Here is a 19,997-nt window from a genome sequence, read left to right on the forward strand (position 1 = left end):
CACCTGAATAGTGTACTTTGTACCCAATAAGTAATTTCTCATCCCTCACCAACCCCCAACCCTTTCACTCTTCCAAGTCTCCAATGCCTGTTATTCCACTATGTCCATGTGTACACATTATTTAGTTCCCACTTATAAGTAAGGACATGCAGTATTTGACTTTCTGAGTTATTTCACTTAAGATAATAGCCTCTAGTTTCATTCACGTTGCTGCAAGAGACATGATTCCATTCTTCTTATGGTTGAGTAGTATTCCATGGTGTGACTACTACTATTCCAGTAGTAGTCCATGGTATATCAATGGATGATTGGATAAATAAAATGTGGTGTGTGTATACACTTAGATTGATTCCATATCTTTATGATCAGTTCTTATTTACATGAGGGACAGAGGCTGCAGTACCTTTATCTGACTTCATGAGCTTATTTTTCTGGAAGCATCCATCTAAGGCATTTATTTCTTTCTGTTTTTGTTTGTTTGTTTGTTTTTTGTTTTTTCTTCATGATGGAGTCTTGCTCTGTCGCCCAGGCTGGAGTACAGTGGTGCAATCTTGGCTCATTGCAACCTCCGCCCCCCAGGTTTAAGCAATTCTCCTGCCTCAGCCTCCAGAGTAGCTGTGATTACAGGTGCTCGCCACCACGCCCGGCTAATTTTTTTTGGTATTTGTAGTAGAGATGGGATTTCATCATGTTGGCCAGGCTGGTCTCGAACTCCTGACCTCGTGACCTGCCTGCCTTGACCTCCCAAAGCGCTGGGATTACAGGCATAAGCCACCGTGCTTGGCCAGGCAATTATTTCTTTATAGAGGAAGATCCTACTACCTTGACTGACTATAAAAATAAAAAATAACCATTCTATTTACTTTTCTGATGCATTGCCGTTATTCTGTTTGTAGAATGGTAAGCCCCCATAAGAACTGGCTAGACTTGTACATTAGTAGAGGTATACTTAGTGGTAGATGCATAAAAAGAAAGGGTAGAGTCCATAAAATGGGTTAAACTTTGGCCTGTTGGAATGGCTAAATGTTTTACTCTGGCCCAACTGTCTCTGGCAGGGCTTCAGGAGAAGTGCAAGAAATATGTCAATTGCCACATGACCTTATTTTTTATAAAAACTACACAATTGTCCTTTATGAAGAAGAAAGACTCTTGAGAGATGGGAAATGGAAACATGTGGCTTTTGGGATTTCTGTAACTATAAAATGGGTTCAGTACCTTAAACGGTCTCTGTATACACTTGAAAAAAATTAACAATAACCAATATAAAATCCACTAGTAAGCTTTACTTCAGACTCTTTCCCTAAACCAAAACATTTGTTACTGCAGGATGAAACTGTTGCTTGCATGGCTGCAGCCATTGATACTGCGGTGGAACAAGAAGCTGTAAGTAATTGGTCCCTTTGTGTGGAACCAGGAGCTCTAACTGCTGTTTCCTATAATTTATCACTCAACTGAAAAAGAGAACCTGTGATTGTTACCATCCTCCGTAGAATGCCTGGGAAATCCAGAAATCTTTAGTGTAAATCTCAGCTTCATAAAACCCCTACCTTGCATAGGCTCTACCACTAATAGTATAACTGGTAATGGGGGCCAGGACTTCTCAAGGATGTAATGTTCCATATTTGCAACCCAGCTTACAGATTTCTTGTTAGAGGCTAGTATTCTGCATCAACCGTCCAGCAAGTTAAAAATGAGGAGAGGAAAAAATGAGGAAATTATGGCAAAGTCAAAAAAGCATTAGAGGAGAAATTGAAGAGAATTTTTTCTCAGCATAATTTTCTATGGATGAGATATTAGGGGCTAAAAGAACCAAGGAAAATAATTTGAGTGTTCAGATCACAAGGATAGATAAAATGTATTAGATGTTGACTAAAGGTTATAAAGACAAAATGAAAGGCTGGATGATGGATTGTTTGAGACAGGCTTTTATCCCTGAAATGAATCTATGTCAGTAGTTTTCACATTCTGAAAGAAGGAAAATACTAGATCAGGTACTAGAGGTCAGCTGTGTGAGAACAAATGAACCCTTTTCTCAATTTCCAGGACCTTCTCTCCTGTAAGGACCCCTTGGAATGAGGTAAAAGTAAGAAATGCCATCCAGATCAACAAAGGAAAGAGCAAAGAAACGTAGTTGGTACTAAAAGAGTCCATTAAAGTGTATAAGAAATAAGGTGCTTGAGAGAGCAGGGAACGAGGCTAGCTCAGTTTATTTCAGACACTTAAAACAAATGTATGCAGAGCCACCGTTGTAAAGGAACAGAAATACTGTTAATGGAGAAGTGCCTGTGAGACTTGATGAAATAGTGCCTAAGGAACTTCATTTGCTTGTTTCTCTTTTAAATCGTTATCCTGATTTTTTTTCCAGCAAGTAGAAACCAGTCCAGAGACGAACAGGTCTTCTGACACTTTTACCACTCAGCATGCTCTCCGTCAAGCGCAGATGTCTAAGGAGCTGGTTGAGTTGAATAAAGCGCTTGCACTGAAAGAGGCCCTGGCTAGGAAGATGACTCAGAATGACAGCCAACTACAGCCCATTCAGTACCAATACCAGGTAAACTATTTCCTAGCGCAGTATTTGTTCATGTCTACAGTCTCTTAAACTGAATGGGAAGAAAACAACAAGCATACCATTTTTGATGATGAAAAGACAACAAAATGTATATAGTATAATGGGAGTTGTACTGTTGGTTTAAAAAGAGGATACATTCAGGACAGGGAGCCTGTAATTTTGTTCCATTTAATCTATCTAATGCCTTACCTTATGCCATAGGTATTTAATAAATAGTTTGATAACGTTATAATAAATGTGGTCCCTACTTACAGAAAAATTATATTCTAATAACTATGCTTGGATTCTGAGAAAAATACATCTTTTGGTAAATAGTCTGGGTTATAGTATGAATTATGAAGAGACTAGTGGATGTCACATGACTTGACAAATGGCTAAACTTTTTTCTAATAGTAGTTCTAAGTGGCCTTTGCCAATTAATAATCAGGTCTTTACTTAAAGGCAAATCCTTGGCTTTCAGGTTACCCACAAGAAATGGCCCTTGCTCCAGACTTATTTTCCCTTGTAGACCAGTGTTTCTCATTGTTTGTGATTACAAAGGGATATTAGGATGGGTGGTAGGGGGAAGAGTGGGTTGTTTTCCCATCCAGCTATATCCTACTACTCCCAAGGTATTATATGCTTATATTGAGGAATAGCTCTAGTACCCATGCTTTCTTTTCCCCCCATGGCAGCTGTTCATATGACATACTTTATTTCCAATCTATAACCATTAAAATCACTTTATAAGTTTACACTGTACAGTTGTTCTCACATCTGAAAAAAGACACAGGGGCAGGGAGAGCTTTTGGATTGGATTTTAGTTGTCCTAGCACCCGATCCATCCTGGGAAGGAGCCTTTTGAAGACAGAAGTGGGGAGGAGAGAACAGTGGACAAGAGAGGTGGACAGTTGGCCCAAGGATGCCCTTGGTCCCTTCCCTCCTGAGGGCCTTTTCCTTGGGGGGTCCCCCAGGGCCCACGACTGCAGGACCTTCACCAGGAAACCAGGCTGAATGGGAAGAAGGTTCACAGTATTGGGGGCTGGGAAGGGGGGCCAGAATGAGGAGGAAGGACAGCTTCTGGCTGTCTTCCCAGCTGCTGGGGGTTGGAGCTGTTTTTATTTGTTTGTTTGTTTGTTTGTTTGTTTGTTTTTGGCACTGTCTACAAGGTCTTCCTGGGGTTGGGAGGAGGAGGAACGGGGGGTTTAGGATTCTTTCCTTGTGGAGTTAGGATTCTTTCCATTCGAAGGCGGGCCATCTGGCCTATGGTGAGGTTCCCAAGGGATAAACAGTCAGGGTCTTCTGCCTCCTGCCTCCCCAGGACTTCCACCCCCTGCCTGGCTGGCATCATCTAGACAACCTTTTGTAGAACCAAGACAAGTGAGAGAGGTGAGCAGAGCTGTAACCAAGCCAGGAGCAGGGAAAGAAAAAAAATGTATGCTTTCTCCAGGCCCTCCAACTTATCTTCCTCTTCTAAGAGGAGAGACTATAGGGTTGGTTTTTGTTGGTGGTGGTTCCCAGTCTCAGGAGTCCAAATGAGGCTAGTGTTTTCCACCTGTTCTTGGTCTAGACAGCCCCAGTCCCTCCCCAGGCTACACTAATGACTGGCCTAGATCAGTAGTTGGCAGATTCTCATGCATGTCAGAATCATCTGGAAGGCTCCTTAAAACCCCAGCTTGCAGGTCCCCACTCCATAAGCTCTAATTCAGTGGGTCTTGGGTGGGGCCAATAATTTGCACTTCTGTCAAGTTCCCAGGTGATATTCCTGCTGCTGGAATGCAATACAAGAACCACTGGCCTAGAATGATGCCCACAGTCACATCCTCAGCCACCTGGTGCCTCCTGGGCAGTACTAAGGAGCCGGGCCACAGCTGGCAAAGCCCAGCCTTAGGGGTACCGACATCACCTGGGAAGCTGCTGGGAATGGTCTAGGGGTGAGCCCCCGGTGCAGAGAAGTAAACTAAGGCACAGCGTTCAGCGACAGAGCTAGGAGAGGAGCGGGATACCAGGGCCCAGTAGAGAATGGATGGGGCTGCAGGACCCTACAACAAATTCTCATGCTTTTTAAAAAATTACCAGCTCTCATACATTTTCAGAGTAAAAACAAAAAAAAAGTGATTCTGCTAATTAATTTTCACCACTTTTTCCCCTAGGTTAGAGGTTGCTTCCAAAATAATAACTGAGTTGCCAATAGAGGTTTTTTTCCCTTTTGTTATCATGGTCTTTTTTAACTTTTAAAAAACTTAGTTTTTTGTAATGCCAGCACTTTGGGAGGCTGCAGTGGGCAGATCACTTGAGCCCAGGAGTTTGAGACCAGCCTGGGCAACATGGCAAAACCCTGTCTCCACAAAAAATACAAAAATTAGCCGGGCCTGCTGGTGTGAGCCTGTAGTCCCAGCTACTTGGGAGGCTGAGGTGGGAGGATCACCTGAGCACAGGGAAGTCCAGGCAGCAGTGAGCTGAGATCACACCACTGCAATCCAGCCTGAGTGACAGAGTGAGACCATCTCAAACAAAAAAAAACTGTGGCTGGGCATGGTGCTCACGCCTGTAATCCTAGCACTTTGGGAGGCCAAGGCAGGCAGATCACCTGAGGTCAAGAGTTCAAGACCAGCCTGGCCAACATGGTGAAACCCTGTCTCTACTAAAAATACAAAAATTAGCTTCATGCCTTTAATCCCAGCTACTCGGGAGGCTGAGGCAGGAGAATCGCTTGAACCCAGGAGGTGGAGGTTGCAGTGAGCCGAGATTGCACCACTGCACTCTAGCCTGGGTGACAGAGTGAGACCCTGTCTCAAACAAACAAACAAACAAAAAAACTTAATTTTTTTCTATGTCAGATACATATATATCATTTTTTAAAGTCAAATACTATAATTCTTAGAAAACTCAAAATAGTTCTCTATTCCTATTCCGACATTTACCTCCATATTTCTAGATAAGAATTGGCAGTATGATTATGTTACATTTTTTAGATAACTATCTATTGACCTCCCACAGTGGAAGACAAGAATGTAGCTCTCTTATCCCACCACCTGCGCACACTGCCTCACTTTCTTCATTCAAAATGGTTATATCACCCTTTTTGTTTAAATGAATATTTAGTGTTTAAATTATTCTGATTATGTAAGTATGTTTAAAATTGAGCCATATAGTATGATTGCATTTCCTTTCTTGTATAGCTCTTTGTATTTTCTAGAGATAACATTTTTTCCATTTACTTAGTTTTCTATATACCTGTCAATAATTTTATCTCCAAACTTCTTGACAAAACTATAAAACTCATCCCAGCACTTTGGGATGCCGAGGCGAGTGGATCACGAGGTCAGGAGATAGAGACTATCCTGGCTAACACGGTGAAACCCCGTCTCTACTAAAAATACAAAAAATTAGCTGGGTGTGGTGGCAGGCACCTGTAGTCCCAGCTACTCGGGAGGCTGAGGCAAGAGAATGGCATGAACCCAGGAGGCAGAGCTTGCAGTGAGCCGAGATAGCGCCACTGCACTCCAGCCTGGGCGACAGAGCAAGACTGTGTCTCACAAAAAAAAAAAAGAAGAAGAAGAAAAGAAAAAAAACTATAAACCTCTTCATTGTGGTCAGACATACCAGGTAATTTATCCATTTCTTTTTTGAAAACAACCCTTCTGGAGTCTTCTCTCCTGGTTTGCTTTCTCTAGGGCTGTTGTCCAGCCACCAGCTTGGTACCATCATCCTGGGGATTTGCTTCATTTCTTTCTCATCTCTGTGTTGACATGGATTTCATGTCTTCCTCCTCTTTAGTATACCCCTTTGCTTTGGTGGAATAAGACCCCAATAGCTTTCTGAGAATGCATACATGAAAGGGAAATACTTTAAAGCTTTGCATGTCTGAAAATTGCTTTTTCAAAATTCTTATACTTGTTAGTTTGGCTGGGTTTACAATTCTATAGAAATGTTTTCTTCATTATTTTGAAGGCCTTGCTCCATTGTCTTCTATTTCCAGTATTGCTGTTGAGAAGTCTATTATAATTTTGGATTATTTGTAATAGACCTTATATTTTTTTACTTTGGAAACTTTCAGGATCTTTTCATTGTCCCCAAGTGTTACTTAATTTCACAATGATGGGCCTTGGTATGGTTTCCTGTTTTTTGTTTGTTTGTTTTTGTTGTTTTTATAGAGACAGGGTCTTGCTCTGTTGCCCAGGCTGGAGTGCAGTGGTGCCATCACAGCTCACCGCAGCCTCAACTTCCTGGGCTCAGGTGGTCCTCCTGCCTCAGCCTCCCAAGTTGCTGGGACTACAGGCATGTGTCACCATGCCTGGCTAATTTTTTATTTTTTGTAGAGATGAAGTCTCACTATGTTGCTGAGGCTGGTCTCAAACTCCTGGTCTTTAGTGATCCTCCCAGCCTCCCAATCCTAAAGTGCTAGGATTACAGACATGTACCACCACACCCAGCCTTCTTTTCTCATTTATTGTACTTGGTGCTTGACTAGTCCTTTCAATCTAGAAATGTGTACTCCTTTCTGGGCAGTTTTTTTCCTATCATTTCTTTGATAATGCTATCTCTACATTTTCTCTGTTTTCTCTTTCTTGCACTTCTCTTAGATATTGGATCTCTTAGATTTAGTTTCTACTTTTCTGATCTCTTTCTTCCTATTTTCTATTTCTTTGTCTTTTTATTCTACTCTGGGAGATTTCCCTTCATTCTTAGTGAATTATTTCATTTGGTTATTAATTTCCAAGGTCTCCTTTTGATCCTGTAATTGTTCCTTGTTATAGCCTTTTATTCTTTTTGTGTGGATTCACAGCCCATCTCTAAGAATAGGAATTAAATTTTATCAAGGTTTTCTTCTTCTTCCTGCTTTGCCTTTGTTTCCTCCAGATTTCCTTTCTCTAATGTGTTTGTTTTGGTCTGTCTTTCAGGTAAGACACTTTCCTCAAATTTCTAGTGAGCCATGGCTATCCATTCATATTTAAGAGGGAGGCACTAAAAGCCAATAGCAAGTTGTATGTGCATGGATTTCTCTTAGGCTAATCAATTTCCAATAAAGAACTCTTTTATTCTTTTGCCTAGAGTTGTGTGGGCCTAGTGGTGGTATGCCATCGTTCTAGTAACCCAGAGAAAATAAGGGAGTTGAAGTCTCTCCAATCATAGACAGACTTTTATTTAATCCCTGTCAGCAGTATGGTACTGCATCCCTGCTATTAGCTGTGTCCAACCTGTTAGGTTCGGCCTCTCTAGAAAGGAAGCCTCTGTTCCACTCTGTGCCTCCGTGGTACGTATTGGCTTGCTTCTTCTTGATATTTGTCCTGTAGGAGTCATATTTTAGCTTTTTCCACTCTGGACGTCAGTTGCTTCTTATCCAGCTGTTTTCTTCTTCCAAAAGTTTGTTGATATCTCTCAACTGCTCTCCTCATCTCTCTTCATTCTTGTTGATTTATACCTCCTTTTTTGTTCATTTTCATGGGATTTCAGGAGGGAGTAAGTTAAATATGTAGCTCAATTGTCCATATTAACAGGACATACAATGCAGCCTCTTTAAGGTCAAATGTATTTTGGCTTTTCCAGGATAAACAAAGGATTACTGGTAAGGCTGAGAAGTGATTCCTCCTTTCTTGTACTCTTGCCTGGAAATATGGGGATATGTGTTCCCCCATTGTTTTTTTTTTTCTTTTTCTTTAACCAGAGAGGGGTATATTTATTTTCTCACATTTAAAAAAAAAAAAAAAAGCTGAACATAAGTAGTCTGGGGCACGTACAGCAGCAAAGTTCCAAGATCCTTCCTGCTTTCTGCTTCCTTGGCCTTAGGGTGTGAATCTTGTCCTCATGCTCTCAAGACAGCTGGCTGAGCATCAGCCATCATATCCACATTCCGGGCAGGAAGAAGGCAAAGGTGAAGGGTATTGCACATTGTCAACTGAGCTCCCTTTACAGGGTCTTTCCTGCAAGTCTCTCCCGACACCATCCACTTGCATGCTACAACTGCCCACCCTGGGCTGTGAGGGAGGGTAGGACATGGCTTTTGTCTGCCTGCTTATCAGAATTGGGCAGAAGCACTGGGATTCTGTTAGTAGGGAGGAAGGATAATAGATGCTGGGTTAACAATTTGCAGTCCCCACCACAGCCAGGACTTAGGCAGGGGTGATCCCCACTAAAAGCCAAAGGTTTCATGCCTAGCTGCAGGGGAGAGGTGCTTGGGCTGGGGTCCTGCCTTGTCTTAACAAATATGAGGCTCTTGTTAAATATTTAACCCTGTGAGGGTGGCTTGTGGCCCACGTGCACCCTAATCAGCTGCCTGGCATGCCTCAGCCCACTTCAGGGCTTCCAGTTCACCCTGGGGCGGGGGAGGCCTGGAGCATGCTGTTTTCACACACACACTCCTAGTTGATTTCTTTTTCTTCTATAATTTATAAAATTAACACTGCACTTATTGGAAGACATGAAAATCCAAAGATGTGTAGAGAAAAAGTTCACCTCCCTGTGCCCCGCCCCTGACTAACCCATGTTAACAGCCTGACCTGCTCCCAGGGGATTCTGGGATCCTGGAAGGTCCTTGAGAAACTCTGTAGTCCTAGACCAGTGCTGGGGGTGGTGGGAAGATGGGCTGGGGAGGGAAGGGGGCTCCTCAGCAGGCTGAGCCTTGGTTGCTCAACCCCGCTGACACTGACTACACATGGAGTGAGGAGTGTGCCGAGGGCTCAGCCGCGTGGGTGGTCCTTGTGGCCTCTGCCACTGCCCTGGGCAGTTGTCACTCAGCCACGTCAACAAGCGACACTGGGGAGGCAGGCCTGGGCCACCTGAACTGTCAGCTTGTCCTGGTTGACACCTCAGGCCTGGTCGTTATCTGGACTTTGGCTGCAGGGCTTCTGGGCAGAAAGAGCAGATCCAATTGGCTCGTCCTAGCCATGTGCTCCCAGAGCAGCCTGCCCAGGGATCTGGAGAGCAGCAGCCGGATCCTAACCTACTTTGCACCAACAGGCAGGAAAGGGCACCTTGAGTCTGCCACTCCAGGGTTTCAGAAGTAGGCTGCCCTGAGGCCTTCCAAATTTCACAAGGGCTCCTTCTAAGGCCTGGGCTGTGTCCAGATGTTGGACCACATGCAAAGAATGGAGGCCAAGTCCAGAAAGAGGAGGGCCCTCCCCCATGGGAATGCGCACGTGGGAAGGGCGCATTTGCCCCTAGATCCTAGGCTGGATCTGGGCTCAGGAGGCTAACCCCTATGGACCAGCCCACCCATTCAGCAATGAGCAGCCACAGCAAGGGCAGAGGGAACAGCAGAGGCAGCCCATGTGGTCACAGGTCCCGTGGGCTCCAGAGCTCTCAGCTCCAGGCACCCCTGCCTCCCCTGCTTCGAGCCTATTGGGGGCACACTTCCTGCTGTGTCTGGTCACTAACCTCTGCCCACACCACTAAAGATCCGTAGCTAAACTCTCCTTAGTTGAATCCTCTGCTAACAACAAAAGGAAAAAGCCAAATCTCATCTCACAAGACTTTTATTTGAGGTGCACCATTCATGGAGCCTTGCCCCAAATGCCATGGTCATCACATTCAGGAAGAGGCAGACATCCCCACAACAGTCACATGCTGAAGCTTCTGTTTGCAATGTCTGGTGGCAGAGTTCTCACTCAGCAGACCTGTATCATCATAGACATCACCATGTTATCAGTCCCTGGCCTGGATATTGTCCTCGGGTTACAGAAGGGGTTGCACATCACATCTATGTAGGAGTTGTGCAGCTTCCAGAACATCCTGTGGATTTCATTGTCTCGAAGAGCTGTGTTGGAGGGATTCACCACCATGACAAACTTCACCTTGGAGATGGTAGTGTAGCTCTGTCTGCATAGCTGGTTAGGGAATGCACTTGTAACACAAGGACTGCTGGGAAAGCAGGTGAAGAACCTGCCAGCTGAGGGCCCTCTGTGTGCCCTCACTTTGGAGAAGTCTGGCAACCTTGAATCACAGGCAGTGCCCAGGCTGGGCTGGTCCTGCAGTGACCACACTGGGTGCATGCCTAGATACTTCGTTGGGGCAACTGGTGTTTACTGGAGAAGCAAAGGGCAGGCAGCTAAGCCTTACCCAATTCAGGCTCCAGGAACCGAGCCACTCAGACTCTGAGTTTCTATGTGCACCTGGGATGCCTCACCCTCTTTACGAATCAATGCCTGGTCCAGAAAGTTAACTGCAAAACCAGAGACTTCATGAATAAGGCGGACCTCCTCTGTAGAGGCCATATTGTTTTGTAAAATAGTGGCTACTGGCACATGTCATCATGGACAAGCTACATTACCACTCTTGGAACGTCTTTGAACTCCATGATCTCAAGTGATTTGTCCAAAGGGACTGGTCGAGAGTTTCTAGTGACTTATGAGGCAAGACCTTGTAGTCCTCTGTGGGGTAGAGCAGGCCCAGATAGAGCTCCCTCTGGTTGACCAGGGCCTTCCCCATTGAAGAGATCTTCTCATCCACCATGTCCAGAGATGTGTGCACCATGTACTGGAACCTCAGCTCGTTCTCCATGGGGGTGCTGCGGATGTAGAGAGGGTAATTCTCCTTGGTGATCACCGGGATGCATATCGCCGTCTTGGGAGGACCAGCACTGGGTGCCCCGCCCATTGTATTTCTAACTCTACAAAGGGGTGCTAGTAAGGAGCTATAGCTATAGTAAGATATCTCGTCCTTTTCCCCATGGCATCAAATATACTTGATTAAGTTAAGAAGAAATAAATTTTTTTTTAGACGGAGTCTTGCTCTGTCACCCAGGCTGGTGTGTAGTGGTGCAATCTCTGTGCACTGCGACCTCCACCTCTTGAGTTCAAGCGATTCTCCTGCCTCAGCCTCCCGAGTAGCTAGGATTACAGGTCTGCGCCACCATGCCTGGCTAATTTTTGTATTTTTAGTAGAGACAGGGTTTCACCATGTTGGCCAGGCTGGTCTCAAACTCCTGACCTTAGGTTATCTGCCTGCCTCGGCCTCCCAAAGTGCTGGCATTACAGGTGTGAGCCACTGCACAAGGCCTGAAATAAATTCTTAATGTAATCAATACCTTTTACTCACATGTGAATCACCCTTTTTTTTCTCTAAGAAATAAAAGCAGTTTTTAATTCAATTATTTATTTATTTATTTAGAGACAAAGTCTCACTCTCTCGCCCAGGCTGGAGTGCAGTGGCGTGATCATAGCACACTGCAGCCTTGACTTCCTGGGCTCAAGTGATCCTCCCACCTCAGCCTCCTGAGTTGCATGGTATTTTTCCTGTCACTTGTAAAGAATTGCCAGAGAAAAATAGGGGGAGGCATAGGGTCTGATTAATGAAGATTACCATGAGTTGTAGTAAACCAGGACTTAAATTTTTGAATAATTCCCCCTTGTGGAGTTGGTAAGACAATTAGGGACTAAATGTGGTATATATAATGAATAGAAACTATTTTTCACCTATCAGATTGGTAATAGTTTTTAAGTGTAGCAATATCAAATGTTGACAAGGGTGCAAACAAAGTACTCTCGTGCTTAGCTGGCAAGAGTGGAATAGCCCCTTTGGATGACAATTTGGCAGGTCTATAAAAATTGAAAATGTATACCCTCATGACTGTGTAATTCCCATTTCTCTCTACCCTAGTAAAACCTTGCACATGTGCACAGAAGGCATGTACCAGAATATTTCATTATGGCAAAAAAACAAGGCAGATCTATATATGCTGATATAAATAAATCTCCATGACTAATTAAGTAAAAAAAGGCAAGTTACAGAATAACATATATATATAAAAGTCTATGTTTAACACATTTTAATTGGTATAAACACACACGTGTGTGTGTATATACTATATATTTACTTACATCAATTACATATTCTAGTAATAGATATTATGTGATATGTAATATATAATACATTTATTTAATATATAATCATGCACCAAATAATGACATTTCAGTCAATGACAGACTATGGATACAATGATGGTCCCATAAGATTATAATACTGTATTTTTAACTGTACCATTTTTATGTTTAGATACAAAATACTTACCATTATGTTATAATCACCCACAGTATTCAGTACAGTCGCATGATATACAGTTTTATAACCTAGGGGCAATAGGCTATACCATATAGCCTGGGTGTATAGTAGGCTATACTATATAGATTTGTATAAGTGTACACTATCATGTTCACACGATGATGAAATTGCTTAACAATGCATTTCTTAGAATGTATTCCTGTTATTAAGTGACATATGACTGTGTATGTAAATGTCTAGATATATAATATTTGAATATGTAAATGTCTAGAAAAAATGGAAGATATGCATCAAGCTGGTAACAGTGCTTGCTTCTGGAGGGGGACTGGAATTTTGGCAGGGGTGAGGCAGTCAAGGGAACTTGACCTTTATATGTATTATCTATTTTTTTATATAAATATATTTATATGTTACTTCTATAAGTAAAAATGTAGAATATATTTTCTATGTTGTAAGTATAGATGAATATAGAATATATTTATCATATAAAGAATATATGAATATACACATACATACATACACACCCATGTTGTTAGTGATTTTAAATATGCAGGGTAGGCTACGTGGTGGCTCACGCCTGTAATGCCAATACTTTGGGAGGCCGAGGTGGGTGGATCACTTAAGTTCAGGAGTTTGAGACCAGGCTAGCCAACATGGTGAAACCCTGTCTCTACTAAAAATACAAAAATTATCCAGGTGTGGTGGTGGGTGCCTGTAATCTCAGCTACTTGGGAGACTGGGGCACAAGAATCTTTTGAACCTGGGAGACAGAGGTTGCAGTAAGCCAAGATCACACCACTGCACTCCAGCCTAGGTGACAGAGCAAGACTCTGTCTCAAAAAAAAAAAAAAAAAGCAAGGTAACTATAAAGTTTGATTTTCAGTGGTTATACTGAAGTGACTGAGTACATTGCTTGGAAAACAGCTCTAGCCTATTTAGAAAGCATTTAGAAAGCTTCTCTGATATAACCCCACCTAATCTGCCTCTGCTTCTTTTTGTCAGTCTAATACTGGTCTAGGTTCTGCATATAATCTTCTTCGCTGCCAACTACTGTCAGTTTTCTCCAATCTTTTTTGGTTATGAGAATAGGATGGAATTTGGATTTTCCACTGTCAAACTTCAGTTTCTAGACTTCTTTTTCTAAATGCTTGCAGAACTGCAGTTGTTATTGAATAGATAAGTTTGAAAGTTCTGAATATAAGAATATTTGTGCAGCTCTTTACAGTTTACAAAGTGTCTACCTTTTTATCTTATTTGATCTTCCCAACAACCCTATGAGGTAGGTGTTATTATTAATTATTGACATAGATAGGGAAACCTTTGGGAGTCCCTAAGAGCTCACCTAGATCGAATGATTCACTAGGAGGACTCACAGGAGTCAGTATATAGTCATACTCACAGTTAAGATTTATGGGGCTGGGTGCTGTGGCTCATGCCTATAATCCTAACACTTTAAGGAGGCCAAGGTGGGAGGATCGCTTGAGCCCAGGAGTTCAAGACCAGCCTGGGCAACATGGCGAAAACGCATCACTACAAAAAAATACAAAAATTAGCCAAGTTGGTGGCACACTCCTGTAGTCCTCGCTACTCAGGAGGCTAAGGTGGGAGGATCACTTGAGCCCAGGAGATAAAGGCTGCAGTGAACCATGATCATGCCTCTGTACTGCAGCCTAGGTGAGAGTGAGACTCTGTCTCAAAAGAAAGAAGAGAGAGAGACAGAGGATAGGGAGAAGGGGGAGGGAGGGAAAGGAAAGGAAAGGAAGAAGGGAAGGAGGGAAAAGAAAAGAAAAAAAGAAAGAAAATAAGCAAATGAAGGGCCAGATGTGGTGGCTCACACCTGTAATCCTAGCACTTTTGGAGGCAGAGGCAGGAGGATCACTTGAGCTCAGGAGTTCAAGACCAATCTGGGCTATACATATATATATATACACACACACACACTATATATATATATGATATAGTATATATACACACACATATACATTCATGCGCACATACACACACACACGTATATAAACTCTTTTCTGAACAGAAACCAAAACTAAAAGATGAAGTGACTTTCCTTAAAGATACTTATTAAGTGTGTCAGTCAAGATTAAAACCCAGACCCTCAGATTCCAAACATTTCCTACTACGTAATTTTAATCTCCATCAAATCAAGAATAAATGTTTTCAGCGTGCAGTCGAAGTGGTAAAATTTAATGCATAGTTCCTTGAGACATGGAATGCTGAAGTGGTTTTTCTTCCTGTGCCATGTAATGTCTTCTTTCTCTTTTACCTATAACCTTTCTAGGATAACATAAAAGAGCTAGAATTAGAAGTCATCAATCTGCAAAAGGAAAAGGAAGAATTGGTTCTTGAACTTCAGACAGCAAAGAAAGATGTCAACCAAGCCAAGTAAGATTAAAGTTAATAAATGTTATTTCAAGTCCCTACTATGTGTGAGGAGCTTTGCAAGAAATAAAGAAGTAGAAGTCCCATTTACTGCCCCTAAAGATTTAAACGTAGTTATGAAGAGGAAACCTAAACACAAAAGTGGTTAAATAATTGCAATTTTAAATAGCGTCTCAAGTTGACAGTAAAAGAATGTCATAACACAGCACATGATTAGTAGCCAAATAAATTTCTTAGGCAGTAATTGTGTTAAGAGTTCAGAGGCGAGAAATATCAATTCAGGCTACCATGATCAAGGAAGGCTTTGTAAAAAGCGCTTGAGCTGGCTTTTGAAAGATTATCACACTTAACTAGATAACAGCAGTTTCTTTGTCCCTGCGCTAATGGTAAATTAGCTTGTGAATGGAATTAATGTCCAGGCTAGTGATTAAAAAAATCAATCTAGCCATCTCTTACCAGTTAAGAATAAAACCAAAGCAGATAACTATAACATTCTACTCTCCTTCAGACCTCTGCTGTATGGGCTATGCTACCTTCTTTTTACTCAGTGACTCCATTTTATCTCTCGGTTGAGTCTAAAGCTCATGTTTGTAAAAGTTATGCTGAATGTTTACTTTCTATCTCAGACTTCTATAATAGTCATCAGAATTCTTCATAGCTAAAGTGAAGTGAAATGCCTTCAAAGAACCATTCTGATGCAAAAGGGGCGGCGTATATTGAGGCAGTTGCATTGCTGTGTACTAAAAGTTGTCTTACTCTTTGTATTAAGCTCCTATTATTGAGACAGGTTTGGTTGTTTGGGTGGTATTCTTTTTTCAAGATGGCTATGTGACTAGTCACCTATTTTGTATATGTCAGGATTCTAACTCTGGGAGTCTAGTATTATGTCTTTTGAAGTCAGGCTTTGCTGCTGGTAGTCCTCACTTCTACAGCATCTGTGTTTAGGTTGAGTGAGCGCCGCCGCAAACGTCTCCAGGAGCTGGAGGGTCAAATCGCTGAACTGAAGAAGAAACTGAATGAGCAGTCCAAACTTCTGAAACTAAAGGAATCCACAGAGCGTACTGTCTCCAAACTGAACCAGGAGATACGGGTAATAAATTCTCATCCTTGCATTTACTCCCATTGGAATTTACAAACGTAGGTATTCCATTTAGAAATACACCAGAGGTGTTTTCAGGTGAGAAAATAGCAGGCAGGGCAATCACTTCAAGTGTGTGAATTTCCACAAATGCCACTTTTGCAGAACATTGTGCTAGTGGTCATCTAGGATCTGCTCAATATAACCTTGCTTTGACCTTCAAAATTTAGCGTTAGAGTCTCTGAAACCAAAGAACAAAGACATCTCCATGCTTAGTGGTTATATCCTGATCACCTTCCATGATCACGCAGCATAATTTCCTGAAGTAGTAACAAGATGACAGACACCTAGAGAAAATTCTCAGTTATTGAATATTCAACTTGTTGCACCAACAAAGTGGTGGTTACAGGCTACTTGTACTGAAACCTTTAGAATACAGTGGTTGCTAGGTAGATTTGTCCTGGAGGCTTAGATGTTTCCTTGAAATTTCATTTGTATACAGTGAATTTAGGGCTGGATTTAGCTTGTAGGTACATTTTTCTTTACTGTCTTCTCAGTGTTCACTTGTGTAGTCTATACTTGGAAACCCTGTGCAAGCATAGCAAGGGTATTGTAAGCCTAATCAGAAAATCTGTTGGGGACCGCTTTCCCAGCCTAGTTCTGGCTTTTCTCTCTTCTTAATGGTAAGTCTATCCATCCGCACCAGCCTAGAATAAAGTGCAGATGACTAATACTTGTGCTGGTTTTTGTTTTTGTAGATGATGAAAAACCAGCGGGTACAGTTAATGCGTCAAATGAAAGAAGATGCTGAGAAGTTTAGACAGTGGAAGCAGAAAAAAGACAAAGAAGTAATACAGTTAAAAGAACGAGTAAGTAACTAAAACTTCTTGAAGGCCCAGCTAATAAATGCTTCTCTGAGCTGACTAACAATTTTGATGCTTCTCTTCAAATACCTCATGTCTCCAAAAGTGTGACATTTTCATGAATTTAACAACTTTGTATTAAATGTCTACTATGTCTATTATGTTCAAAGTACTATCTACTAGGCACTGTGAGAAATAGAAAAATTAGTAGTATATAAACTCTGCCCTTGAAGAATGTCTTATCTAAAGGAGACGGTAAGACATAAGCATGGATTTCTCAAATACAAGGAAGAAAGAGATTTGGGCTATAAGAATAAAATACCAAAGTAACTAAGAGAAAGGAAAGCAAATTTGCAGTTGGAGTGAAAAGATGATGGCTGAATAGGCCCTGAATAATAGGAAGGGTTTTGATAGAGATAAGTACAAGCATTCCAGATAGATAGATCAAAGAAATAGAGATGACAACTTTGTAGGCATAGTCAAGGAATGGCAAGTGGTCCAACTGGGGTGAAGTGTAGTAGTGGACCATTCCATTGGAAAGGCAAGTCGAAGCTGGATTATTAAAGATCCAAGAAGTTTGAACTCATTTTGTTAGTAGCATAAAGATTTTTAAGGGTTTTTAGAAAGTGTTACCAACATAATACTGCTTTAGAAAGATATATCTGGGAATAATGTATAGAGCAAACTGTAATATTGAGAAACAGAGGCCAGAACACAAGAAGATATTGTATAATCCAGAAGAATTATAAGGACCTGAATATACATCTGACAACAGAGCCCCCAGAATATATGAAGCAAACACTGACAGAAATGGAGAGAGAAATAGACAAATCAACAGTAATAAATATTTGGAGACTTCAATCCATCTCTTTATTTTCTTTCTTTTTTAGAGATGGGGTCTTGTTCTGTTGCCCAGGCTGGAGTGCAGTGGTGCAATCATAGCTCACTGGAGCCTCAAATTCCTGGTCTCAAGCAATCCTCCCACCTCAGCCTTCTGAGTAGCTAGACCTACAGCTGTATACCACCACACCTGGCAACTTTTTTATTTTTTGTAGAGATGGAATCTCACTACGTTGCCCAGACTGGTCTCGAACTCCTGGGCTCAAGAAGTCCTCTCACCTCAGCCTCCTAAAGTGCTGGTATTACAGGCATGAGCCGCTGAACCCAGCCCCTACTTTAATAATGGATAGAACAATAGGCACAAGATCAGTAAGGATATCGAAGACTTCAACAATATAATACCTACCATTTTCATATCTATATTCATGAGATATTGGTCTATAGTTTATGTAATATGCTAGATTATACACTATACCTAACAGACATCTATAGACTACGCCAACCAACAACAGCAGGATATGGTCTTCCTAGGTGCACATGAAACATTCTGCAGGATAGACCATATGCTAGACCTTTTATCCCTCAATAAATTTAAAAGTATTGAAACAGGCCAGGCATCGTGGCTCACGCCTGTAATCCCAACACTTTGGGAGGCCAAGGTGGGCAGATCACCTGATGTCAGAGTTTGAGACCAGTCTGGCCAACATGGTGAAACCCCGTGTCTACTAAAAATACAAAAATTAGCCGGGCATGGTGGCATGTCTGTGATCTCCTGTATTCAAGAGGCTGAGGCAGGAGAATCGCTTGAACTTGGGAGATGGAGGTTGCGATGAGCTGAGATCGTGCCACTGCACTCCAGCCTGGGCAACAGAGCAAGACTGTCTCAAAAAAACAAAAGTATTGAAAATAATACAAAATCTGTTCTCTAACCACAATGGAATAAAATTAAAAATCAGTAACAAAAATAAATTTGGGAAATTCACAAATATGAAGAAATTAACATAATCCTAAATAAATAATGGGTCAAAAAGGAAGTCATAGGGAAATTAAAAAATACTTTGAGATTAATAAAAACAAAGATACAACATACCAAAACTTATGGGATACAGCTAAAACAGTGTTTGGAGGGAATTTTATAGTTGTAAATGCCTATATGAAAAAACGCGAAAGGCTCCTGTAGTCCCAGCTACTTGGGAGGCTGAGGTGGAAGGATCACTTGAGCCCAGGAGTTCAAGACCAGCCTGGGCAAAATTGTGAGACTGCATCTCAGTTTTTTTTAATTGAAGAAAGATCTTAAACCAATAACCTAGCCTTCCACTTTAAAACACTGAAGAAAAGAGAGCAAACTAAACCCAAAACTAGTAGATGAAAGGAAACATTAAAAGATTAGAATAGAAATAGGCTGGGCACGGTGGCTCACTCCTATAATCCCAGCACTTTGGGAGGCCAAGGCGAGTGGATCACCTGAGGTCGGGAGTTTGAGACCAGCCTGACCAACATGGAGAAACCCTCTCTCTACCAAAAATACAAAATTAGCCGGGCATAGTGGTGCATGCCTGTAGTCCCAGCTACTTGGGAGGCTGAGGCGGGGGAATCGCTTGAACCCGGGAGGCAGAGGTTGCACTGAGCCAAGATTGCACCATTGCACTCCAGCCTGGGCAACAAGGGTGAAACTCTGTCTCAAAAAAAAAAAAAAAAAAAAAAAAAAGATTAAAGTAGAAATTAATAAATACAAAATAGAAAAAACCAGAAAATCATTGAAACCAAAAGTTGGTCTTTTGAAATGATCAACAAATACTGACAAACCTTCAGATAACCTTAATAAGAAAAAAAAGAAAGAAAATTTAAATTACTAAAGTTAGGAATGACAGAGGGAATATCACTACTAGTCTTGCTGGAAGGAAAGGATTATAAGGAATTACTATTAACAACTGTACGCCAACAAATTAGATAGCCTAGATGAAGTGGACAAATGCCTGGAAAGACAAAAACTACCAAAACTGACTCAAGAAGAAATAGAAAATCTATATAGACCCATGACAAGAAGTTAAATTAGTAGTTTAAAAACTTCCCACAAAGAAAAGCCCAGGCACAGATGGCTTCACTGGTGAGTTATATCAAACATTTTAGGAAGAAATACCCATTTCTTGGCCTGGTGCTGTGGCTCATGCCTGTAATCCCAGCACTTTGGGAGGCTGAAGTGGGCAGATCACCTGAGGTCAGAAATTCGAGACGAGCCTGGCCAACATGGTGAAACCCCATCTCTACTAAAAAT

The 19,997-nt window shown here is 41.8% G+C and overlaps 1 protein-coding gene across 2 annotated transcripts in view; it reads left to right on the plus strand.

Annotated features, from left to right (window-relative positions):
• The window catches only part of KIF4A (kinesin family member 4A), a 128,571-nt gene that overhangs the window by 65,397 nt on the left and 43,177 nt on the right, over nucleotides 1-19,997 (plus strand). For both annotated transcript variants that reach the window (XM_011992015.1, XM_011992016.1), the window contains exons 14-18: nucleotides 1,327-1,383; nucleotides 2,366-2,551; nucleotides 14,841-14,944; nucleotides 15,887-16,031; nucleotides 16,778-16,888. In XM_011992015.1, coding sequence (XP_011847405.1) covers nucleotides 1,327-1,383; nucleotides 2,366-2,551; nucleotides 14,841-14,944; nucleotides 15,887-16,031; nucleotides 16,778-16,888 — 603 coding nt within the window. The remainder of the gene's footprint in view (nucleotides 1-1,326; nucleotides 1,384-2,365; nucleotides 2,552-14,840; nucleotides 14,945-15,886; nucleotides 16,032-16,777; nucleotides 16,889-19,997) is intronic.

Source organism: Mandrillus leucophaeus, unplaced genomic scaffold, assembly GCF_000951045.1.
Source record: "Mandrillus leucophaeus isolate KB7577 unplaced genomic scaffold, Mleu.le_1.0 Scaffold401, whole genome shotgun sequence".
NCBI classification, from domain to species: domain Eukaryota; kingdom Metazoa; phylum Chordata; class Mammalia; order Primates; family Cercopithecidae; genus Mandrillus; species Mandrillus leucophaeus.